General features: G+C 52.0%; 1 protein-coding gene and 1 long non-coding RNA gene across 4 annotated transcripts in view; one reads left to right on the forward strand and one right to left on the reverse strand.

The window, feature by feature from the left end:
* Positions 1–24,558, forward strand: LOC144382861 (uncharacterized). 2 transcript variants are annotated; one of them, XR_013450309.1, is made up of 2 exons: positions 1–1,326; positions 24,390–24,558. It is a non-coding gene; the product is annotated as an uncharacterized LOC144382861 (long non-coding RNA). The 2 variants fall into 2 exon arrangements; XR_013450308.1 differs by lacking the exon at positions 24,390–24,558 and adding an exon at positions 3,935–9,605.
* PCSK6 (proprotein convertase subtilisin/kexin type 6) overlaps positions 1–25,609 on the reverse strand; it is a 181,271-nt gene that overhangs the window by 4,430 nt on the left and 151,232 nt on the right. The window contains exons 14-20 of one of the 2 annotated variants that reach the window (XM_078078968.1): positions 20,548–20,727; positions 20,340–20,378; positions 14,745–14,847; positions 13,611–13,807; positions 11,930–12,017; positions 8,234–8,337; positions 3,275–3,404 (exon numbers count right to left, since the gene is read on the reverse strand). In XM_078078968.1, the coding sequence (XP_077935094.1) occupies positions 3,275–3,404; positions 8,234–8,337; positions 11,930–12,017; positions 13,611–13,807; positions 14,745–14,847; positions 20,340–20,378; positions 20,548–20,727 (841 nt within the window). The remainder of the gene's footprint in view (positions 1–3,274; positions 3,405–8,233; positions 8,338–11,929; positions 12,018–13,610; positions 13,808–14,744; positions 14,848–20,339; positions 20,379–20,547; positions 20,728–25,609) is intronic. The other variant, XM_078078969.1, reaches the window with a different exon arrangement.

Raw genomic sequence — 25,609 nt, forward strand, 5'->3', positions numbered from 1 at the left:
TGAGGTCCCTGCTTCTCTGAAAGACCCTCTTGGCTCCCTTCTGCCCCGCAGGTAGTCCTCTTAGGCAGGGGGCTTTCAAACACCTCTGGTTCTGTCACTTTCTATGGTACCGACTTCCCCCACAAAACACCATGGCAGCTTTGCCCTGGCAAACTCTGGAAGTGGGCCTGCCCACTGTAGCCCCTCTTCCCTTCTTCCCCGCTCCACTGTGGGGGCCAGGTCCTCTTCCTTCCTTTCGCCTTTAGGCTGTTCCTGGTGAGAGTCAGCACGTCTTATCACACTTCAGTCTGAGCACAGAACAAAGCCGAAGGCAGGCCTGAAGTCTGCCCCACTGATCACCCGCGAGGGGCGGAGGGAGCAGAGGACAGTGGGGAGGCCTGGGGGCATGAGAGGCTAACCACCCCTCAGGCACGTACCCCACTGAATTGCTCTCTGTCTTCAGAGAGGTCCTTGCTTGCTCTTCTGGGTCCTCTTACTAAGCCTTGGGGGTGTCCAGTGACTCTTTTGAGATCTTTATCATGGACTCTTTCCACTTTGGGCCTCATTTCGCAGGTCTTCTTGGCATCCTGGTTGCCAACCCAGCAGGCCTGATTCCTGGCCTGGCTTTTCCACGGAGCTGTCCCGGACCCAGCAGCCAGGGCTAGCCACGGCACCACGCAGCATCCTGGGGCCTGGAGGAGGCCAGACCCTAAAAGCTGCACAACCAAGCAGCCCAAGTCTGTTCTTCCTTCAGGAGGAATCCACATGGAAGGGGTCTTCGGAGCCAGGGGACTCTACAGATGGAAGCTTCCCGAAAGGCAGGCATTTCACCACCTCAGCGCCTTGTGTGGGGCTCCTCCTGGGGGTGTATCTCCCAGATCTGCTGTATGAGCCCCAGCACTGGACTCCCCTCCGGGCCTGAAAGCTTTCCCTCCTGTGGAAATAAGCACCCAGAAGCTGCTATCCCCTGATGTCAGGGAGGGGCTTGGGGGGCTGCCTACCTCCCGCCTCCTGGGCTGGGGAGGCCATAGTTTCTGGGTGCCCCACGGGGGGCCGGTGGCCACACTCATGGGGATGCCCAGCATCCTGTGGGATCCTGCGCATCTGATGAACGAAGGTGATTATCACTGTTTAATTCCACATTCTCCCCGGGCTGCTGTACTTAGTGTAATTACCCTTGAACCAGCAGGCTCGTTAAAATGAAAGGCTTACTTCAGACACCCACGCCGAGGACCCTACACAGGACTCAGCAAAGCTGGATGAAGGTGGCAAGTTTCCTATTTCAAATCAGCTCAAAAGAGGAGGCTGACTCCTGCCCAGATACATAATCCCTTGGGACCTTCTTTGGTGAGTCAAAAAAGTACAAGGACTTGGTGGTCTCTCATTGGCTGACTGTAAGGTTTTTTTTGTTTGTTTGCTTGGTTTTTTTTTCTTTTTCTTTTTCTTTTTTTAAGATTTTATTTACGGGGCACCTGGGTGGCTCAGTCGTTAAGCATCTGCCTTCGGCTCAGGTCATGATCCCGGGGTCCTGGGATCAAGGCCCGCATCGGGCTCCCTGCTCAGCGGGGAGTCTGCTTCTCCCTCTGCCACTCCCCCTGCTTGTGTTCCCTCTCTCGCTGTGTCTCTCTCTGTCAAATAAGTAAATAAAATCTTTATTTACTTATTTGACAGAGAGAGAGAGAGAGAGCACAAGCAGGGGGAGTGGCAGGCAGACAGAGAGGGAGAATCAGGCTTCCTGCTGAGCAGAGAGCCCAATGCGGGGCTTGATCCCAGGACCCCAGAACCATGACCCGAGCCAAAGGCAGACGCCTAACTGACTGAGCCACCCAGGCGCCCCACTTTATTATTTTTGTTTTAAGAGAATAAATTAGAACCCAGAGCAGTTCTCAAACACAGCCTGGGGAGGCAACCCCACTGTGTGTCCCCATCTGTGAGTCGGAAAGACAGGGCAAGGTCTCCCCAGCCCTGCCGTAGTATGCATCTCCAGGGTTCCCTAGTTTTGAGTTTATTTCAGAGGGAAGGCCCCTCCTCCACCCCCATCATCATTATTTTCCAGTCCGCCTTGCACCACCTCATTATTGCTCTCACCTTGAATAAGACGGGCTGCCCTGCCTGTCCTGGGATCTAAGTTATGAAGTCCAGAGGAAAGGCAGTAACTATTCAGCAAGACAAGAGGACACCCAAGCAAACGGCTTCTTCTTCCACGGCTCATGTCCAATGAGAAAGAGAAGGAAAACTACAGGGCTGGAAGCTACCAAACAAGAATGGTGCATAACGCAGACACACATGGAAAGGAGAGTGAGAGGGCTTACAGTCTATGTACTGCATAGGGAATGGTTTTAGAATGAGGACATTGGACCTAAATTTTCTCTAATGTAAAATGAAGAAAAAAACAACAACAACAAAACCAACCACATGGTTTCCTTAATTACCCCCAGTGTGAATGCATCCTGGGCTGTGGCACAGAGGGGAGCTCCCGTGGAGTCTGCCACGGGGGTGTGAGTACCACCAGGCAGGCACCTTGTTATTCTACTTCCTGCCCCGACCCAGCTACAGAGCACCCGGCACTCAAAACTCAGTAAATGAACAAAGGAATGAAAGCCACCAGCCAACTCGTGACCTTGGCAATCACCAGCTACAGGGGACCCCTCCGCTCTAAATGGGTTCCGGTACCCCACCATACCTTCGGCACCTTCTACAGTGATGTGATGTGGCACCCTCCCCCAGCCCCAGGGAAGAGGCCACCAGACTTGGCCCTCTGGCTGCTACTTCACTTGCACAGGCAACCACCATTCCTGGCAATCCTTTTTTGTTTTTTAAGATTTATTTATTTATTTTAAAGATTTATTTATTTATTTATTTGTCAGAGAGAGAGAGAGAGAGAGAGAATGCACAAGCAGGGGGAGTGGCAGGCAGAGGGAGAAACAGGCTCCCCACTGAGCAAGGAGCCCGATGCGGGGCTCGATCCCAGGACCCTGGGATCATGACCTGAGCTGAAGGCAGATGCCTGACAACTGAGCCACCCAGGTGCCCCAAGATTTATTTATTTATTTGAAAGAGAGAGAGAGAGAGAGAGAGCATGAGCAGGGGGAGGGGGAGAGGGAGAGAGAGCATCTCAAGCAGACTCTCTGCTGAGCGTGGAGCCCAACGTGGGGCTCGATCTCACGACCCTGAGATCATGACCTGAGCCGAAATCAAGAGTAGGACGCTTAACCGACTGAGCCACCCAGGCGCCCCATCCATTCCCCAGCAATCTTGGTCTGAGCCAGGAAGACCGTCTGAAAGGATTGCGTACCTTCGGCACACTTTGTGGGGCAAGCCCGTCATCTCCTCTGGATAGAAACCTTCGCCACAGGCTGACACACATTTCCAGTCTTGGAAGTGCAAGTTTGCCGCACAGTGAATACATTCTTCTCTGCTGGGCCCTGGGGGGTGTGGGACAGAAGCAGATGTCAGGGGCTGCCCACCTGTGACCACGTTCCAGGCCTGCCACAGTGCCCTGGGGATCTGGAGTACGGTCCGGATGCCCCATGTCCATCACCGCAGCTGGGGGTCCCAGGTGCCCACCCTCTGTCTGTACCAGGCCATCTTCATCCACGTCCCCATTTCATAGGGAGGGATGTGGAGGCATGAGCCAGGCTCAGCATACTTCCCACTGCCTGTGCCATGTCTGATGGCCCTGACTCCAAGTATTTCCTTGCCAAGAGGCCTCGGTCCTACTGCTTTTTGCTGGAGGCAGCCCCGTGTGGGTTGGAGGACTTGAAATGTGCTGCACCAAACTGAGACATGCTGGAAATGCAGAATCCATAACACACTGGATTCCAAACACTTAGCATAAAAACAGAATGGAAAAGTGCTTATTTTTTATGTTCATTCTATATTGAAATGATAATATTTTAGGTACACTGGGTTAAATAAGCTATGTTATTATCCTTATTTCTGCCTGTTCCTCTAGGAAATTTAACATCGTATCAACGGCTCACGTTTGCAGCTCGTATATTTCTTTGGGACAGATCACCTTGTAGGATGTGGGAAAAGCAAAGGTAGAGATTTGGAGGGGGATGGTGTGGACAGGAAGTCCGTGTGGACAACCAGGCCATTTTTGACAACAGAGAACAAACAACTAAGGGCTTATGGAGTGGGGAATGGCAACCCCAAAAGACAAAAGCTCAGAAGGAAGGACCAAGAGGGAGAACCTGCAGTTCAACCAAGTAGACTCATCAGCCTGCGGCAGATGTTGGTCTAGAATGAAGAAATTGCTATCCGTCTGTCCATTTGTTCATCCACTCATTTAACAAGCAGTACGCCACGGGAGTCTACTCTGCCAAATGTCGCTGAGAAGCACCTGATGGGGTGGCAGAGACAGCAAGGTGGTCACTGGCTGATAGCTTAGGGGGTTGAACATGGGGAAGAAGTCCTCTTAGATGCGTATGGTGACCACAGACCCTTGTTAAACTTCTTCCTTTAATTCCACTGTGGTCTTTGGTTGAGGCCTGGCAGCTAAGGCAGTGATCTTGGGCTCTTTTCCTGGAGTAGCTTCTGGACTTAGAAGGGGCCTCTTGGCTGTGTCAAGGGAAAACCCCCTTATAGACGGGGGTCTGCAGGGTGGTCCCACCAGCCCCAAGGCTCAGTGCTCTGGCAGCTGGTTTCATCTCTCAGAACCACAACTTTAGGCCTGAAAGGGAATTCTGAGCTCATCCAGCATTGTGAGTGGGATGCAGAAGCAGGACCCCTTAGGGGTCAAGGGCCTCCATAATGAACAACTGCCTCCCCACCCATAGTGTCCATGTGGGATGTCCTCCTTCCTTCACCGCAATGCCCCACAAACGTGTAGGGTTTCTGTCCAGTTACGTTATGTCATTGTAGATGGAAGACTGCTCCTGTGCTTTGGCCACCCCCCCCATCCCCATCATTTATCTCCAGGGAGCATTCGGCATTGGCCACTTGGCCCTTGGAAGCCCAGGGCCTCAGGAGCTGTGCGGTCTCTGTGGCTGTCCCTGCTGGGGGCCTCCCCTGCTGAACCCTGTTACCCACATTCTCCTGCCTCGGTCACTAGGGTCCTTAATGCCTAAAGAGCTTCTGTGGTGGGAAAGAACCCCCGTTTGTGTTTGTATGGTTGACCCTTGACCAACATGGGTTGGGGCCCCAACCCCTCATGATGTCAAAAATCTGCATATAACTTTGGATTCCCCCAAAACTTAACTACTAAGAGCCTACTGTTGGCTAGAAGCCTTTCTGATAACATAAACAGTCAATTACCACATATTGTGTGTTATACGTATTATATACTGCATTCTTAGAATAGAGTCAGCTAGAGAAAAGAAAATGGTTAAGAAAATCATAAGGAAAAGAAAATACATTTACTCTACTGTATTTACTGAAAAAAATCAATGTCTAAGTGGACCCACGCAGGTCAAACCCACGTCATTCAAGGGTCAATTGTATTTATTTTTAAAAGTTCAATTTACTAAACTTGAAAGTGGACGAAGCACATTCAGCTGGGGAAGAGGAGAAAGTTCTGGAAACGGATGGTGGTGAGGTACAATGTGAATGACTTAATGCCACTGAAATGTACACTTAAAAACAGTTAAGATGGCAAAATGATGATAGGGATATTTTGCTGCAACAAAAAAAGCTGATTAAACACAAATTTTCAGGACCAACTATTTTCACAATTACCACAATCTATGAACTTGAGAACCCAAAGTCTCTTAAGGATTCTATTAAGTCACAAGTCTTTACAGGCTTCAGATACTTGCAAAGCATCCACAGATCCTAACACTAAGAGCAAAATGGGGTTTGCTTACTCGGGACCCAATACATCATTTGTGAGGCCTACTACAAAGTGAACACGTGAGGTCCTTGTTCCAAATGCAGGAAAAATGTGCTATTAAGGGTACTAACATATAACGTGCTTTCCTTGCTTCTGCAATCTCTCTCTCCAGCTGTCTTGGAGCTTTTATCTGCTATTTCATGCCCTTCTCCCTTGGGCAGAGGCCTGAGGAAGGGATGCCCATGGGCGAGGGCTGACCCTCACACAGACCTGGGTCACCACCACTCAACTCGTCATGCATATGCTTTACCAGCTGCACAGTCCTGACCAGTGTGCCATGCCCCAGCTGGGGACAAGTTGAGCCAGGCACCTCCCCGTCCCACGGGTCCTCTACAGCAACCCATGGCTGTCAAGCAACCCCAAGGGGTCACATCCTCTATACCAGGACTTTGGGTATCTGGACCAGGATAGGCAAGAGGCTCATCCAAATGCTCTGGGGCACTGCCAGCCCCGGGTGGAGACAGATGCCACCATGTCCCACCCTGCACTTGTCCCCGACCACCACCCTGCCCATGACCATACCCCCGTATCGGTGATGGGCAGCAGTGATCACTGAGTTGGGGCAGGGAGGGAAAGGCTAGGTGGGTGGGCCTGGGGCTTCCAGGGGCTGGGGAGTTGACAGCTAAGAACAGCAGCTTCTGACGCAGAATCACATCTGACACAGAGCAAAAAACCTCCAGGCAACTCAGAGCAGAGAAGTCGGTCCTCTCCCGGGGAAGCTGCCAGGGAGTGGATGCGTGCATGTCAGGAGCTCAGAAGGAAGCCAGGCAGGCGGGCACATGGAGGAAGGGAGACACCCCCAACCCCCCCCCAGACAGCCTAGCCCCGCACGCCCTTGAATTAAATGCCTGAAGTGACAGAAAAGTCACTGGGTTGAGATAGGAGAAACTACGAGCATCTCTATAAAGCTATTTGCCAACAGGCAGCCTGGGGCCGCGGAGAAAGAAAAGTAAATTGAATTATTGAAACCAAAAGCGGTGTAAAGACACATTTCTGAATTTTATGGATACGGTGACTCTGAAATTTAAATAAGTGACATCGGCGCTGCTCCTTAATCAACCTGGGCTAAACAAGGGGACAAAGAAAACAAAGAATAAGAATGAGAGCAAAAAAATAAGAGGGCAAATGGCTAGGAAAAACAGCTCAACTGCCAGGGGTGGAGAACGCTTCCAAATGCTGAGCTCCCGCTACTATGGGGTTGTCCCAGGAAGGGTGTCCCAGGAATGCACATCCCCTGCAGGCTTCTGGGGTGCCGGCCCTGGCCACAGCCTCGCTTCCTGTCCACACCTGGAAAGCACAGCTGATGCCCACATGGGGCTCACGTGAGGGTCAGGAGGAGAAGACTTAACCTGTAGTGTATCCGAGCCCACAAAACCCATAATGCACTTCAACATCTAGTGCAAATAACTCTGCAACAGGAAACCCCATAAAACGAGCACATTCTCTGCTCTTCTGCATAAAAACAGTGCCTGGGAGACATCTGTGCTATCATCTTTGTGGGGAACTATAATACACATAAAACCGTTTATAGAAGCCTTTTCTCTTTGAATAAAATGTTCAAAATAAGGGAAGCTAGGTACAAAGAAGGAAGGCTATGTTTTTTAGAGAGCCTCCTTGGCTTCACCACCGGAATCTGCCCCCACCTCTCGGAAGCTTTATATTCTTGCCTTTCTGCGGGGAGGGCTGAGCTCCAGGCAAAGCAGCTCCTGAGCGGTTCGCTTCCCTCCACGGCCCCCAGAGCATCCGCCACCTGGCTGGGCTTCTCAGGCCGGGGAAACCCAGGCTGGCTCATTCAAAGTGAGGTCTTATGGTTTTTCTTTATTTTGAGTTTTTAAAATTGTGAGGAAAGGAACAGAACATCAAATTTACTGTAGCAACCATTTTTAAGGGTACAGTTCAGTGGCATGAAATACATCTGCACTGGCATGAAGCTGTCCATCACCACCATCCATCTCCGGAACTTTTCATCTCCCCCCGCAACTGAAACTCTGTCCCCATTAAACACTAATTTCCGGGGCGCCTGGGTGGCTCAGTTGGTTAAGCGACTGCCTTCGGCTCAGGTCATGATCCTGGAGTCCCTGGATTGAGTCCCACATCAGGCTCCCTGCTCGGTGGGGAGTCTGCTTCTCCCTCTGATCCTCCCCCTCTCATGTGCTCTCTCTCTCTCTCATTCTCTCTCTCTCAAATAAATAAATAAAATCTTAAAAAAAAATAAAAATAAATAAACGCTAATTTCCCCCTTCCCCCTTCCCCCACTCCGGTCCCCTGGAAGGGCCCCTGTGATTGAATGTTGCAATACCCAGCGAAGCCCAGGGAGTCTTGGGGTTTTCCTGGCTTTGAGACAGTTCGCCCAGAGTCAGTGACCCAGGTTCCAACCGTCGGGCATAATGAAAGCAAGGCCCCTGCACGTGATGAACTCACCCACACAGGTTTGGCAGGTGTGATGGCATTCCCCACATTTGATTAGCTCAGAATCAAAGTAGGTGCCTGGTTCACAGTCTGGAATGCAGCTGCCCCGTGCAAGGCTGTTGAAAAGAAAAAAAAAAAAGAAAGCTTGTTTTCATATCCCTTCCAAAATTCTAATGAAATTACGATCCGCTCTCAATCGCCTTTCATGAGAGGGAAGGGAAGTTGCTAAAGCACGGCTCTTTGTGTCGCTTGAGGTTCCAAGCTAACAAAAGCAGGGAAAGAGTGGTCCTAAGTCAGCCCGAGGCCCCGCAGGAAGGGATGGCCCGGACCCAGAAGCCCCAGGCTCCATCCCCAATCCCCGGGGCCGAATCCTCGGGCTCTCTCTCGGCTCAGGCTCTCTCGTGGTCTCTGCTGGCTTCTCTGCACCGCCATGAACCAAACTGGAAGCCAAACCCCGAGAGGAGAAAGTGAGCTTGTGTGGGTCAGCCCCGGAGGCAGGCTGGCTCAGTCCCAGCCTCCACGCAGTGTGAGCACTGACGACGTGTGAATGGGGGTGGCGGTGGCCAGACAGGTCCGAAAAGCCCGATCCATGCCTGACTCCACCCTGCTGGAAACCTCCGGTCCCTCACAACGACCTGGAAATCACGTCCGCTCCTGGGACCCGACAGGCCCCGCCTGATACCGTTCCTTCCTTCCTGGCTCACCCCGTGGGTGCCTACTTCACCTTGCTCACGATGCAGCAGAACCTACGAGTGTGAGGATTCTGGAATCCTCTCTGGAGCTGGACCGCCCATTCCGGGATCCTGCCTTGGCCACTTCCTAGCTGTGCCGCCCCGACCCCGGGTAGGCCAGCAGGGGCTGTCCCCTCACCTGTCTCCTCTCCCGTGCACTGGGACAAGCACGGCTCCCGCATCGGAAGGCTTGTTTTGAGGACTAAATGAGCAAAGACTCGTGAAACCCTGCAGTGGTCATCTGGCACACGGTAGTGTGTCTGCTACAAGGATTTCTTCAGTTCGCAAGATTACACTGCGTTTGATGCACACGTCCTAAGCTGTCTGCCACCAGGCACGGGGGACAAGTGCTCTGGCGTGTTTGCAAGATCCAGAGAATCCTGCGTTTTGTGGGGAGGTGTCAGGGGGTCTGGAAGCCTCTCCGCATCCACGGTGGGTGCCGGCTCAGGGCTCCGGGGCCACCGAGACTGGCAGTTAAATCCAGTCTTGAGTAACTGATGTTTCCCCTCGAACCCTTTCCAGCATTTATCCCCTAAAGAGATGGATGGCTGCGAGTCAGCAGCTCGGCCGCTCTCACCGCTTTAACGTGACAGCGATGATTTGAAGCCACAGCTTAAAAGGATATTGGGCAATAAAAGGAAGCTTTCTGTGGATTATGGCTGACGATGTTTTCCGAGTTTGGGTGCCTCTCTGCATGCTTGTTGTGCCTGGATCCGCTGCTTCCATCTGGGTGGCTCCTCCTTGGTGGGCATTTTCTGTACGTGACCCTATTCCTGCCCTGAGCAGCTGACCTCCTCTCTCCCACGGGACTCACAGGACCCAGAAACCAGCTCCCTGGGACTCCCCCAGTGCTCCCAAGGCAGGAAACAAGTTCCAGTGAGTTGGACCCCAGAGCCTTTCCCTGCCTCCTCCCAACCGCTGACACCTGCCTGGGGTTTGGGAGCCCAGGTGGGAGTGCCTGTTTGGGGCCCCCAGCTGCGGCCCCCAGCTCAATGCCACCTTTCCCCTTTGGGGACCTCCTTCCTTGACCACTTCATCCTTCCACTGTTAATCCTGCCTTGTCCAGCCAACAGGTTTACAGGACCACGGGCGTGATGTGTGACTCTGGGGATCCTGCTTCCCTTGCCTCTCCCCAGACTCCCGGGAGCTTGGGCCGGGGACCCACTTCTCTCCTGATCTTCCTCTCCCTGATCTGGAAGAGTAAGGGCAGGCTAAGGGGGACCTCACGAAGGCAGCGTCGTCGCACTTCCTGGGCAAACAGTTTCTCTCCCCAGTGAGTAAAATGGGAGTAATATTATCAATATCCTAGGGGCGCCTGGGTGACTCAGTTGGCTAAGCGTCTGCCTTGGGCTCAGGTCCTGATCTCAGGGTCTTGGGATCGAGTCCCACGTCATGCCTGCTTCTCCCTCTGCCCCTCCCCCTACTCACACACACACACACACTCTCTTTCTCTCTCAAATAAATAAAATCTTAAAAAAAATAATATCTATGTCGTAGGTTGCTGTGAAGATTTATTTTTTTTTTAAAGATTTTATTTATTTATTTGACAGAGAGAGACACAGCGAGAGAGGGAACACAAGCAGGGGGAGTGGAGAGGGAGAAGCAGGCTTCTTGCTGAGCAGGGAGCCCGATGCGGGACTCGATCCCAGTGCGGGGCTCGATCCCAGTGCGGGGCTTGATCCCAGGACCCTGGAATCATGACCCGAGCCGAAGGCAGATGCTTAATGACTGAGCCACCCAGGCGCCCTGCTTTGAAGATTTAAATGAGACACTATTTACAAGCATCTGGAAGAAGGGCTTGTAAAATTGTTCTCATCAGTACCTACTCCAAAAACATTCAACTCTACTGGTGAATTTCAGTCCTGGCAGCATCCTCATCATCTGGGAGCCTGTTAGAAATGTAGAGCAGTGGGCTCTGCTCCAAGCCGGCTAGACCAGAATCTGCATTTGAACAGGAGCCCTGGTAATTCCGTGCACACACTGCAGGGGGGAAGCATCTCTCTCAAGGACCCTTCCCTTTCTTCCTTAACATGCGGACCCTGGTTCTAGTCCATGGACTATGGGAGTGTTCATAGCATAGTTTTGAATAGAATGTTTTCTAAGCTCTAGACAGTAACTTGGAGGAACACGTAATGTTTATTTGGTTGCATTCAATGCAATTTGGTTGTGTTCAATGGGCTAAACAAACATTTCAAAATATTCCAATAAAAATCATTAACCCAGTAAAATGTTTTTAAAGCAGACGTGTCCTGAGCTTGGGGGGAGAGGGAAAACCAGGTATCTAAAAAGCAACCCCAGGAAGCAAGCTCCCAGAGCAGGGAAGGAGATACCAGAGCTGGGAAAAAAGAGAAGGCAGAGACTAGAGAGGGAGGGTGGGCTTCGCAATGCCTCCTGCAATGGGAGGGGCACGGGAGTGGATGCCCTTCCTGGTGCCTGAAAGCGGGAGCTCCGTTAGAATCCTCACCTTCCCAGCAGCCACTCTGCTTTACATGGTAGGGCTGATTATTGTTTTCACTAGTTCCCCAAGTACTGCATAAAAGGGGGAGATTTTACCTTTCCCCTAACTTTCTATTTTATTTTATTTTAAAGATTTTTACTTATTTATTTGGAGAGAGAGAGAGAGAGAGAGGGAACACAAGCAGGCAGAGGGTCAGAGGAAGAGGGAGAAGCAGACTCCCCACTGAGCAGGGAGCCCGACGCGGGGCTCGATCCCAGGACCCTGGGATCATGACCTGAGCTGAAGGCAGAAGCTTAACCGACTGAGCCACCCAGGGGCCCCCTAACTTTCTGTTTTAAACATCAATCTCCAAGTGGAACTCTGGTTTCTAGACTCAGAATCTTTACCCTGAAGGGCTTTGGGCCTCTGCTTTTATCTTTTAGGAAAAAGTTGCCAAAACTTGGTAAACCAATGACAGAAACAAACAACAAAAAAGCACAAACACTCTGCTGTTCTTCAGGTCTGAAGGGAGGGTTTTACCTGAATCCTTCTTTACAAACAGTACATTTTTCTGGTTCATCAACGCACTTTTTACAGCTTGGGTGGCATTTAAGGCAATTTTTCTGACCTGGAAAAAAGAAGATGAGGAGAAGAGGAAGGAGAAGAAGAGATGTGACTCAATCCTGGGCAGAGAAGACTCTGGCATTTCAAAGCGGGGTTGATAGAACAGCTCGTCACTGGTGTCAGCCTCCAGGAGGGATGATAGAGTGATCAAATAGCCAGAGGCCACGTCCAGACCACAGGCCCACGTGTGGGATCACAGGTCTCTCTCCTCTCCTTTCGGGAGTAAATGAAAGCCCTTACACAACCTCGAGGCTTTGGAGGGGGGACCCTTTCCAGAGGAGACACGCTCTGCTTCTGTTTGTTTCAACCAGGACTGAAACCAATTCCTGGCTGACTGAGCAGAGATTAATCAGGTGTAAGTCTTTATATATATATAAAAAAAAAAAAGGGACAGGGTTGGAGCCTACAAAGGCCTCAGAGCTGCCCACTGGTGCCTTCATAGGGGACCTTATTAAAGACTTGGTAGTTACAAAGACTGAGACATAAATCTAGGACGCCCATCACACCTCCTGGGGAAATGCTGGGTCACAACCCCGCGAGCTTTTGCCTGTTCTTATCTGGTCTTTCCTTCTGGCACCTCATCATCGCCACCTTGCGTCTGGGCCTGGAAGCTCAGGGCTGTTTGCTACACCTCCGTGCCTCCTCCTCGGGGCCCCATAGGTGGCCTTACACGCAGGCAGCAGCTGTTCAGGGAGGATGCTGGGTCAATGAGGGTGGCTGATTCTTGCTTTGGAAGCAGGGTGGGGATGAAGGAACCTCCACCAGGAAAACAGGCCTGGCTGGTAGCCTAGGGCAGGTGTTTGCAAAGGCAGTGAAATGCATCTTGCAAGATAATGGGTTTTTCCTCTAAAGAGATTCTGGTTCTTCGGTGGCTTTATGTGTCTTTAAAGATTTCCTGGCTCCTTCTCCACAGGAAGAACTGTAATGCCATCACAGGCTGGATCAATAATCCCTCCTGCATAGCAAGGGCCTCTGTGGGAAGGCTTTGACCTACACAAATCGCCAACGTCAAAACGGTAGCTTCTTTGAACTTGAGAACTATCTTCCATCTGTTTAACCCAGACCCTGGCTTTTGCCTCTTCTGGGGCGAGGTGCGTTGATGAAACCCTGGCTTGGGGTCCTGAGTCCCAGAGCCCCCCCCCCCATCCACCCACCTTCCTGGGCCTGGTGGAACGGCAGGACCCCTGGTTTTGCGGCTCTGAGTTCAAGTCCCACCTGTGTCATTACTAGCTATGGGCTTTGTGCCGCCTCTCAGCTTCGTTTTCTCATCTGCAAGACCAGGAAAGCATCACCCACGTCTTAGGGGTGTGGTCACTACCTGTAAAATGTGCCACAAAGACCAGCCCATCTTTTCTGAGCCCAATTAACACTGGCCCAGAGGCTCCTCTTTGTCTTTAAAGGACTGAAAACCTTCTGCCCATACTTGAATCCCGGTTTCAGCTCCGCAGTGCTTCCTAGGAAGGCCTTTCTCCCAATGTTGACTACCAGGTCCATAAGCTGGTGCCAGATTCCCTGGGGAAATTCTCCCAGGAGAAGGGACCCCAGCCCAGAGAGGGGGGCTGACTCATCATGCCTATGCACACAGACATGCACTTACTTTCATCAGCATAAAATCCAGCAGGACAGAATGTCACACAGGTGTTCATCTCCTGATGGTGATAGAACCCGCGGCGGCAGGACAGGCACTGGGTTGGGCTCCTGCCCGAGCAGGTCTCACAGCCCTTGTAGCACCGGCGACAGCGTCTTGCTGCTGTGTCCCCAAAGTAGCCCAGGGGGCACACGCTCACGCACTTCCTGTGGGATCAGGAGCCACAGAGGACCTTTCCAACCCCGCCCCGCCACCACCCTGGAAGCCGGCAGCACTGCTGGGTCCTGCTGAGGCAGGGCACCTAGCTGGAGAGGAAATTCTAGCTGTCCCTCCGCCCCCTAAGTCAGCAAAACTCAGAGGGAGACAAAGGCCCCGGGGTGAAGGTTAAACCACGTATGCCCATGGACTTGGTGAGCACAGCTGAGAGGTTCCTAAGTACACCGGAGAGGGGCCGGGACTTGGATAAGAACCTAGGCTGCTTGCCTTTCAAAGTCTCCCCAGAGGGGGCGCTCAATGGCACCTGGATGATGGTATTTGACTTTTGGAATTCGTAGCTCTGCTGTAACCTCACCGCTGGTGCCCTTGGGGAGCTAGTCTCGTGGGCAGTGAGTAAAGGCAGCAAGCAGGCTGACTGCCTTTGCACGGCGCAGGGTGAGTGTGGCTGTGTCTGGGAGCTCGGGGACCCCACAAGGGTCACGCCCGTAGCGCCGCGTGGCCGCACGGCTGACTGGACATTCGGGGGTGGGAGCTCCCCAGGCCTGGCCCGTGGGGCTTTTAGAACAGCACTGGCCTCTAAAATGACATCTGTCCCTAGTTCCCAAGCGGTCAGCCTTGGCCTACTCAGTCTGACCCACTTCTGTTTAACAAAATGGCTAGAAGACAGTTTCGGAGCACAGATACCACCTCGGATCTCTCTGTCGTGGGCGTGAATTACCTGTGTGATGAGGACGAGAAGTTACTAAAACTTACACAATTCCCAAATAGTTAATCGCAGTGGCATCTCCTTTTTTGGGAGGGGTACGACATGACTTCCTAAGTAGGGCACCAGGCTGCGGGGGTGCTAAGCACACAGCCAGGAACAGGTCACCTTGGTGGTCCTCTGAGGGGCTCCAGGACACGCGATCGGAAGCCGCAGCCCGTTACCTGCTGGTCTTCACACTCCCCAAGCTGAAGTGGACACAGTTCAAGCACTGGTCTGCTTTGGGTCCATCACAGCCCTTGTCTCCACACTCCGGATGGCACAGACCTTAAAGAAACAAGCATTTCCTTTCACCCATAGAGATGCTTTGTCAACCCAATTCAGTCCCCTAAGAGCCTGTGTCAGGGCATCACAGCCTAGGAGGGGCCAGAGGAGCTTCCCGAGAGAGTGGTGGGGCTGCTGGGGCTGGACGGAGCGTCCGCCCCCACGGCAATTTGGCTGCGGCTGAGAGCTGAGCCTGGCCCCGGGCTCCAGCGTCAGAGGGTCTGATGACTCAGATGGCAGCCCGAGGAAGAGGAAAAGAGCCCAAGGTAGGTGGGGACCCACATGCACAAGATGAGCAGCGTGCGATGGCAGGAGAGAGGCCGAGAACCCCCTTCCTCAGGGCATTGCCCTGCATCGGGGGTCGTGATCCCGGGACTGGCCATCGCTCCTGATTCCCAGCATGAAGGACAAAACAATGCAGTATGAGGTGTCAAGGGCATGAGGGAAGCTGCTGCTAGGCAGTGATGATCCGACAGGAATTAAGCAGGAAAGGTGGAGAAGAGGATTCCCTACATGCAGTGGCGGGGGGAACAGGATGGATTTGCAAGCTCAGCACCACGGGGTGCGGCTATCTCTCAGTGGGGACGGGATGGGCCCTTTTCTGCAAACCTTTGCAGCTTCCTTTCCTCTCGGCCTCTGCTGTGGGCCACCCCATCTTCCCCCAAGTCCCCCGCAATCCCCACATTCTGACTCTGGGGCCTGCGGTGGAGAGAAATGCGGGGAGCTCGGCGGCCTCCAGCAAGCCTCACTCTTGCGGGGCTGCCCTGCGGGGGTGCCACACGGATGAGCCCATCAGGAAATGTCTAGTGCCCTCAGGCCCGGGTGGGGCAGGGCCACAGGTGTCCCGTTCGCCTGGCCTCAAGAACGTGACCACAGCTTGCCGAAGAAGAACAAGCACTGCGGTGGGACCCTCCGCCTGCCTTACCCCTGACCCTGTTCCTCCCGCTCTGGGCAATGGCTCCAGGAAACCTCCCCATGTTGGGGTGGGGGGAGCCCAGCGGGGTATTATGAGGGCTTTTGAGTCTTTAGAAGAAAAAAGCCTTCTGTAAGGTTTGAGTTGTTGGAAGGGGTGGGGAGCGAGTTCAGAAGCAAAGAAGAGGTGATTTGCTGGCCACCAGCATTTCATGGGGATGTAGGCAGAGACAAAAGTCCCCATTCTCTGCTGCCCACAATGGGTCTTTGCTGAGGTGCACAAAGCCCTCTTCATTCGTCCTTAAAGGGCCTGCAGACCTTCCTAGTGTTAGACCCGGTTTATTTTGCTTCCCTCCCCGAAGGTTTACTGTTGTTGATATTTCCAAAGTTTTCATTGTGGGTCCCACTGTGAACCCCTTTCAAGGCTGCGTTCGTCCTGGGGAGCGCGCTGCGCTGGGCTGGGCTGGGGAGGGCTCTGGAGTCCGTGCCTCCAGTCTGAGTTCTAGCACTCGGCCTGACGGGCCCAAAGCTTATCACTGAGCCTCCCCTCACCCCCACCCCCTTCCCCAGCTCCAGACTGTTGGGCTATTTTGCAGTCAATTCTCATTTGATTTGATTCTTGTCCGCCTTATTCCGGGCCATCTATGGGGGACAGCCTCAGAACACCTCGCTGCCTGCCACATTGTTTTTAATGACCCACTGCGCTGAAGACACAGAGGATTTGGACTACTGGGCTCTGCCCTTCCCACCCAGCCCCTCCTGCAGTGGCCCCGAGGATACATCACCTTAAGGACCACTGTCTTCCATAGTGATCTCTCTCCCAGAAATCTAAGAGACGCAGCAGGTCTGTCTTGTTCGATAAAGTAAACAATTTCTTCAGTCTTAAGGAAAGTTTGGGGGGGACAGGGAGGAGAGAGGACAATTTCCCCACTCTTTCCTGGCATGGGAGACAGGACCTGCAGGAGGCGGGATCTGGACTAGGGTGTTTATTGCTATATTCCCAGCACCTAGAAAGGCATTTGGCATAGGGCAGATACCCAATAAACATTTGCTGAGTGGCTCAAGGGTGAGAGAATGGATGAAAGAAGAGTGGGTGGAAATTGGGAAACATCCACAAACAGAAAGTTCTATGATGTCCCAAGAGAGGGATAGCCTTGGGGAAGGCCTGGTTCATGCTGTGTGGACTGGACTTCACCCTCTTGCTCCCTCCCAGGGCCTCTCTGCGGTGGAGAGGTTAGTTAATAACCCAAAGGGAGCCCTGTGCAAGGATGGGGTCCACCCAACAGTGAAGGCAGCAAAACCCAACCGGGCGTCTAGCTAACCAGCCATGTGCAGCCCCCAGTGAACAGCTTGGTAAGACACTGTCCAAGGCAGGACGCTTGGATGAGTATCGATAAGCACCCTCTAGTATGGCTGTCTGCTTGAGTTGTCTCAAAAAGCCCAGTATCAAGATTCACCTCTCGAGGAAGTGTTCTTAGATTCAATCTACTTGGCTGGCTGTCTTATCCCACTCACTCCATCACTCCTAAGATTGCACGTGCTTTTTTCAGAATGCTGTAGCACATTCCCTGGGTGAGCATATATCCCCAAGTCTCCAGATACAAGGGGAGTGTGATTCATGCACTGACTAGCCACGGACTCCCATCTACAGGGTGTTAGAATGACACAGGCTCATTTGAAATCTCTACCTTAAATCTTTTGTGAAGAAAATCCAGGAGTCAAAAAGCCCCACAAAAAATGTTAGAAAGCAACCTGGGAGTTCCAGAAGGCCTTTGTCATCAGGTGGTGCTTAGACCAGTATCTGGAGGAACGGGAAGACTTGCTAAGTATCTCCGTCTTTCCCCTGCCATTCATGTTGTCCAGGAAAAGCATGCTAGAACCTCACCGGCAAACCACTGGACATGAGGCGGAATGCAGGGACAGAGGTGGCCGACCGCAGACAGGAGTGCGGACGAGACTAATAGACCCCTTTCACTGCAGGTCTGGTCTTCCCTCCTGACAGCTTGGGACACGGGCCTCGGCTCTGCCAGGTAGGCGCTGACGGGCCCTAAGTCTGTCACCCGACACAGTCCTGCACTGGACATGGCACGCGTCCTGTGTATCAACTCCCCTGTGCCCACTGAGCTGTCCTGGAACGTGTCCAGGCCAAGGCTTTGGGGGCTCCTGGCTCCCCTCAGTCCTGTGTGGCTGACTACACTGTCCTGAGCCGTCCTCAGCCCACGCACCCTCCCTTCCTGAAGCTTGGGCTTCCCTTCATCCTTGTCACCTTCTGTCCTTCCCTCGAGGCCACTCTCCTGGAGCAGCCTAAGCACCTCCCCGGGGCCTGCCACCATCCTAGCTCCCCAACCCCACTACCTGGAGTCACCTAGCACGGCCTCCAAGCACCCCCAGACCTGCTGAATCTGCCTCTGGGGGGGGCTCTTCAACCAAGCATCTGAGGTGGGTCACTGGGGTGGCCTCACTCACTGCCATGCCTGGTGCTCTCCAGTGGCCTCCAGCTCGTGTCCCAGCAGGCAGGCCGTCACCACAGGCTCTCCATCTTCAGCACCTCAGCCACTCATGTTTCCCTGGCACCTTACCCAGCCACGCGGCTACTGCCCTACCTTCCTGCTGGACGCCCCAGCCTCCCGATCTCCCAGCCCTACCCCCTCAGTTGGATTTCCACACCTTCGGTGACCTCAGGAACCACAGACTCCACCACTACCGTGGATTTCCACTTGCCATGGCCCTGGGGAAGTAACCTGTGGCCACCTCCTCTGTCCCTGTTCCCAGGGGCAATGTTGGCTGAGAATTTGACCGCGGCCTGTCTGCATCGCCCTTTCCCAGGACGGTTCTCCTGCTAGCTCTGGTGAGGCCCCAGACATCTCACACAGGAGTCTGGGAGGCTGGACTCTGTCTCTGCCCCTTGCTCCCCTCCTCCCCTTTACCCCTTGTCCCCGGGAGCTCTGGCCCCCCACCTCTGCCCCCCCCCCGTGCAGTGCTGGCTAGCGCCCCCTGTTGCTGTCTCCTGGGACCACAGCTGCGTCAGACTCCCCTACCCCTTCGCGACGCACAGGCCCTCGGTGGGGTACCACCAGGCTGCGCTCATCATCCCCGTGCACCTCTACGTCCGTGGCCAGCTCTCAGAACTCTTGAGAACCTTCTCCCCCATGCGACCACTCCTGCTTCAACCCGCCTTACCTCTGCTAAAACTGCAGAAAGCTAATAATCATGGGGCCACTTCAAAATCACCCTCTTTCCCTGAGCTTCCGTACGGGGGCTTATCTGTGACTGAGCTTCCAGGAGAGCCATGGAGGAGCAGCCCCATCCCACAAGCCCTTGACCGTGTTATCTCACATGGCTGCTCCCTCCTCCTCCCCCCACACCCCCCTCACCCTTCTCCTTCTTCTCCTGCTCCTCCTCCTCCTCCTCTTCTCTCCCACCGCCCTCCACACCACAGCACCCTCCTGATCTCACCCCTCTCCCACTCTTTCCCTGTCTCTGGCTCTTCCTGCTGTGACTGGTCTGCCCGTCCCACTTGCCCCAAGACTGTAGGGACCTTCCCTGAGAGTCAGGAACACATCCTCTTCCCACGGAGACACCCTCTATCCATCCAGGCTGGGCTTGGGCAAGACTAAGTCACTTGGGCTGCAGGGCAGTCTCTTTGTGAGATTCCAGGATAGTATAAGTTTAGAGTCAGTAGCAGATTTTAAGAAAAAAAAAAATCAGACCTTTATTAATAATTACTGAATCTTGCCACCACTTATAAACCACAGGGGGAAACAGAGCAGATTAGTCCATCCATAATTCAATGCTCCATTTTAAAGGAACGGGAGAAGAAATTTAAAATTGAATCAACCATAATTTATGCTCGATATGTATCGGTGGAATTCTCTGTTTTGTTACTTTTCTTTTTTCAGAAGCTATTAGATAACTCAAAACATCAATATCCTTAGATATCACCCATCATTTATCAAGCAGCTGTAATATTTAGCTCAGGGAAATATGCCAACCAGAAACACTCGGTTTCTCACAAATCACCGTGGGATGGTTCAGAGGGAAAGGGACCTAACATGCTAATTACAACTGTGCCCGGCCCAGTGGCTGGAACCTTCTTCCCCAGGCTGCTGTCTCTAGGAAGGGGGTTGGAGGTCTAGAGCCAGGGGCCCCCCGCCGACAATGGAGAAGAGGGGTTCCCACAAGGCATCTTTATTTCCTGTTAGATGCTTAACCTGTTTGTGGTGACATCAGAATCTACTGACGTAAGGTCCTGAAACCTTCTCCTGGGCCATCATCCCAGCCTTCAAGGGCGGTCAAGACCTCCACTGCTTGCTCCTTTCCTGGCTATGTTCATTCAACCCAACCCTCCCGGGTCCATTAGGACCCACATCCTTCCCACCTTCTGGCTGTAGGGACAGAAAGTGGATGGACTTGAGAGGGTCGGGAGCCTGAGACATGAGACGAGAGATTTTGAGGATAAGACGGGGCCTCAGGAGGAGGCTCATTAGCCAGGGGGCAAGTCCCAGTTCTGTTGGGCATATGGAACCTTCTGTTTCCCGGCCTGGGAAGGTTGGAGAATACTTACTGGTTTGAAGTATACTTACTGGTCTGTAAAATATTAGGAGAGCCGTGGGTGGAAGGAGCTGTGTGAGTGCAAATTACCATCATTATTACAACTTCCAGGAAAGAAGGAAGACCCACTGTCATAATCCCCATCTTTTGCCAGGAACGATCCCACATTTTAAGAGCCACAGTGGAAAACCAAAACTCAGAGGCTGGCCTGGCCATCTCCTCTGGCTACAAGTTCATTACCTGTGTAGTCCTCTTCGTCCTCAGGAACCTCGGTCTGGGGCGGTGACAGAGCAGCCTTGGGTGGCTCCAGCATGGGGGCCGAGAGCTCCAGCATCCGAGAGCGTGACTGATGGGAGCTGAAGGTGTTGTAAGGGTGCTCGGCGGTGCCGTACAAGATGAGGCTCCATTCTTTCAATTTCCCTGAAAGGTACCAAGCCCAGACTCACTGGACAGCCATGAAACCTCCCCCAGAAAGCTCTTGAGGTGCCTGGCCCAAGGCCTCCCTCCCTCCCTCACAGAAGTGCGAGGTGCAGGGCTCCCACTGCAGGGCTCCGCACCCACCACCTCCCTTCCTAGTCACCTGAGGACCAGGGATGCACTGCGACTGCCCGGGCCGTGTTCCCTGTCCCCCAGTCTCACTGCAGCTCCCTCGAATGGCCTCCTCCCCTTCTTGGAATATCCAGAGAGCAGATCTGGGGCCTGGCCCTGAGCCTTGCCCCATCTGCTTCCAAACGGGACAGCTGGGTTACCAAGGAGTCCTGCTATTAGAAGCCCTCACCCCGGACCACGGGAAGATTGGCCTTGGGCTCCTTCCTGTGTAGCCGGCCCAGGTGAGCAGGGAAGTGTGATGGGGTGACAGTGGTAATGCAAACCCAAATGTCTCCAGAGGCTGGGTGTAGGGAGGATGTCCTCAAAAATGGCGGTATGAATGGCACAGACGCCAGACTATGTGGGGGGAGGGGAGAGGCACGGAGAGGACAGGCTACATGGAGCATATCCAGCCATGCGCAGGGCGGAGTATGGAGAAGGGGGAAGGCAGGGACCCCACCCCACCGTCCGCCTCCACGTGGGAATGATGGCCCGTGTTGCTAGCTCTTCCCAGGGGTAAAGAGAAGTGAGAAACCTCAACTGCAATTTGCCCGTGAAATCCGCAATATTAAAAAAAACGCATCAGAAGCCAAGTTAGACAGGCATGGGGGCCAGCCCAGGTGCCGGCCACAGGTCCGGCCTTCCCCGCTTTACTCTTGTGTCCCTGGGCGGTCAGAGCTGTGAGATCACGTAGAGGAGGTCACTGCTGTCCTTCTTGTGCAAATGAGGGGCCGAGGTCCGGTGTGACCAGCAGGGGACATACTGCTCATGCTCATGGACTCACCGTGGCTCCAGCCCAACACACAGTCATCCAGCTGTGAGCCACTTCGAGGAACCCTCGTGACCGGCCACCGGGACCCAAGCTGGGAACAGTGGCTTTGGCAGCTCCATCGCTGTGTCAGACAGAGACAAATCTCTGTTTTCCTCTTTATTCTCTATCACTGGGGTTCTTGGCCATCAGAATGCTTTAGGTGAGGGACACGAGTGCTCCAATTCTTCGCTATTGATGTGTGTTTTTATTGTCACTTCTGCTCCTTTTATTCCCCTTCTTGGCTCTGCATGGCAGGCCATCTGTCCTTAGACATCTGTCTATACACTATTTTTGCAACATGGGCAGCTCTGCTGGTCTAACTTGATCTCTTGTTTGAATTCCAGGAATATCTTACTCTCCCGAAATCCTAGAACAGGAGGCTCCTGCTTGCCCACAGACTCCAGAAGCCTATGGGCTGTAATCCATCCTGCCCGAGGTGCTACATGGAGGGCAGGGGCAGAACCGGCCTGCACGCACCAGGCCACACTCTGGTGCCGTTCTAGTGGTGTGGGATGCTGATCCGGTTATACCATGCGGCACACAGCCACACCCTACCCGACTGAGGTCCCAGGCCCCCAAAGCCTGTAGCCCTCAAGCTATCCCAAGTCAGGCCCTGCATCCACATGGGTCTCTCCAGGCCTGGCCAGGGCTGGAGGATGCAGGTCCTTCAATTTGCAAACACATTCCTGAGCTACCTCCTAGGACACCAAGGACTTCCAAAGGGCCTGGTTCTTCTAGATGCTCCACGGCCATTCCCCTAACGCGTTCCTAACAGCAGCCCACACGGTTGATGGCACCACGGGAAGTACTTGGCACGGGTGCAAGTGCAGAAAACACAGTCCCCGGTTATGAATTATCATCTGTTCTCAACCTCCGAAGACCAAATTAGAGCCAGATTTCCAAACCACACAGGAGCTGGGCACGTTAACTGCAGGGCAAGGAACTGATTAAGGGGGGAGCATGAGGACCACACGATAGGGAGCAAGGATCTGTAAGCTGTCATTTGAGGCCAGATCTGTTTCCACCCTGTATCATGTCTCCAAAAACACCCACCAAAGGGTGTTGCCACTAAAATTAGATTCGCATTTTCAGATATAGCTTTGGTAGGACAAACAAGAGAGGCCACTCTGAGCTCAGGATCAGCACACACCCAGCAGGGGGAGGGAGAGTGGAAGGAATTCCAAGAAACCAAGACAGTAGATCCTAAAAGTTCTCATCACAAGGGAAAAAAAAAATCACATTTTTTTTTCTTTTTGTGAGTGTGTATCTGTATGAGATGATGGATATTAACCAAACTTACTGTTTGTATAAGTGTGTAACTATTTCACAATATAGGCAAGTCAGGTCATTATAATAAAACAATAAATAATAAAACATTATAATAAAACAACAAACTTGTACACTGCTTGGTGTCAGTCATAGCTCAATAAAACTGAAAGGCAAAAAACAAAAAGAATTTCAAGAAACCAGCAGTAGGAACTGCCTTGGGGGAGGCTAGGGTTCAGGAACAGAAAAGAGACTTCATTTTTACTGTATTCCCTTGGGGACTGTTTGATTTTTTTTTTTTTTTTTTAAAGCTTCAGCATATATAATTTAAGAAGAAATTTAGTTTAATGAAAAAAAGTGGTTGTATAGTCAAAGAAAAACCATTTAAAAAACTGTGGTACTCAGAGCTTTTGGTTTATGTTTCTGAATAAGTAATAAATACGAATAGTTCAAAATCCAAATGTATAAAAGGGAATACAGCAGAGTCTCCCTCCAGCCCCGTCCCCTGGCCACAATCTCTCTTACCACAGGCGACTCCATTACTCGTTTCTTATGTATCCTTCCAGAGGCATTTTATTCTTTTTTTTTTTTTTTTAATATTTTATTTATTTATTTGTCAGAGAGAGAGAGGGAGCGCACACAAGCGGGGGGGGCGGCAGGCAGAGGGAGAAGCAGGCTCCCTGCTGAGCAAGGAGCCCAATGCAGGGCTCGATCCCAGGACCCTGGGATCGTGAACTGAGCTGAAGGCAGGTGCTTAACTGACTGAGCCAAGCAAATATGAGCATATATTCTGCCCTGTCCCCTTTATTAACACACCTGGTAGAACCTTCCGCTCCTTGCTTTTTCCATTAACCATGCATCTTGGTGACCTTCCCATCACTGCATCAGAGAGATGCTGAGTCATTTACTTAATGGTCCCCAACTGATGGACATTTAGGTTGTTTCCAGTTTGCAATTACAAACAGTGCTATAATCTTGGTCACATGAGGAGGGAAGGGATCCAGGGAGGTAGAAAGAGGTCCCAGTGCCAACTCCCTCTATGCTCACCATCCCGAGTCTGCCCTCACTTTGGGGAGATGACACACATGGGTATAGAAAACCACAGAAAAGTAGGAGAACATATCTGCGGCGGGGGTGGGGGGCGGCGAAGGGGCGAGCTATGCCGGACCAGAGACAGGGTCCACCCTCAACAGAACTGCCCTGCAAAGGCAGGAGGATTGAAAAAAGTCGGCTTGCTTTGGTCAAAGCATTTAACCAGAACGTATTACTTACTATTCAAGACACTCGGCATGCCTGTTCAAGTTTGCCCTGATAAAACCCCAACCAGTACCATTAATTCCTTAATTTCCGGGGGGGAGGGGGGGCGGTCTTCAAAGACATCCAAATCCAAATTCTTTGTATTTTTTCTTTCCATCAGATTCCTGAGACTGTAGAAGAAAGAATGACAAATCCACCTGCTTATTAACCACTTGGGGCGGGCACTGCCAGGACTGCCTCCAGATGTCACCAGCAAAGCCCAGGCAACAATAATTGTGTGAGAGGCGGACGGTAATCCTGGCTAATGCCAATAAATGGCTTTATCATCATTCACTATCTTCAGTGCAGCATTTCCCCTCGAAGGGTTGAATTGGTAATGAACAAACAGGATTATTCCTATTATTCAAAGGAAGAGCCAGCATTAAGGGAGACTAGGGTTGGATTTGCCAAGAGGAAAGTATCAGCAGTCATGAAGCTTTTCTCTGCCCGGCATTTTGAATCAAGCATTAGGAATCCTTGAGAGGGGAATTTACAATTGGAGACAAAAGAGGGTAGAAGTGGGGGCAAGGTTTTGTTAGGCTAAGGACTCTGAGCTAATACTTTTGAATTCTTGGGTTTTCTTTGGCCATAAGAAGTTATTAACAATAAAGAACGTATTAATCCTCCCCCCCACCCTTATATTGAAAACATACAGGGAGCAATTCTCTTTAGTCAAAACGTAGTAAAGAAAGAGGTCTAAAAGAAAAAAAAAAATCAAGAAATACTTTTCAGTCTCACCCCCCCCCCCCTCCCCGCAGTGGAAGTTTTTTCCTTGTGAGGGCCAGGGAACCTGACTTACAAAGTTTACAAAGTTTAATGAAGAGGTCTTGGTGGAAGGAATAAAAAAGGCTCACCTCCCTGTTTATAAAAATATACAAAAACACTTTAAAGGGGGGATTTTATGGTATGTGGATTATATTTCACTATATTGCAATAAAGCTATTATATGAAATACACACAACACACACATACACACGTGTATTATACACACATGGAGAGAAACCCCAACATTTACTCAATAAATTTAACACATAATTAAAAATGCACTTTAGGTCCACATTATGGCAACAAAGATGGAGGAAAATAAAGGGAATATAGGAAATGACCTGGAAAGGACAAGAAAGAGTGTACACGTGTGGGCCCCCCCTGTGCATGCGCATGTGCGCACACATGCACACGTGTGCGTGCTCACCCTCAGAGCCCAATGTAAGACAGGGAGATGGGAGAACCTTCTCTATGATCTTGTAGTCATAAAAACCATTCAACACGATATTTTCAGGACCAGGAAAAGGATCTGAGATTCCAAGCTCCAGTGTTCATTTAGGTGAAGGGTAGAAACAA

The sequence above is a fragment of the Halichoerus grypus genome, chromosome 8 (genome assembly GCF_964656455.1).
Source record: "Halichoerus grypus chromosome 8, mHalGry1.hap1.1, whole genome shotgun sequence".
NCBI lineage: Eukaryota > Metazoa > Chordata > Mammalia > Carnivora > Phocidae > Halichoerus > Halichoerus grypus.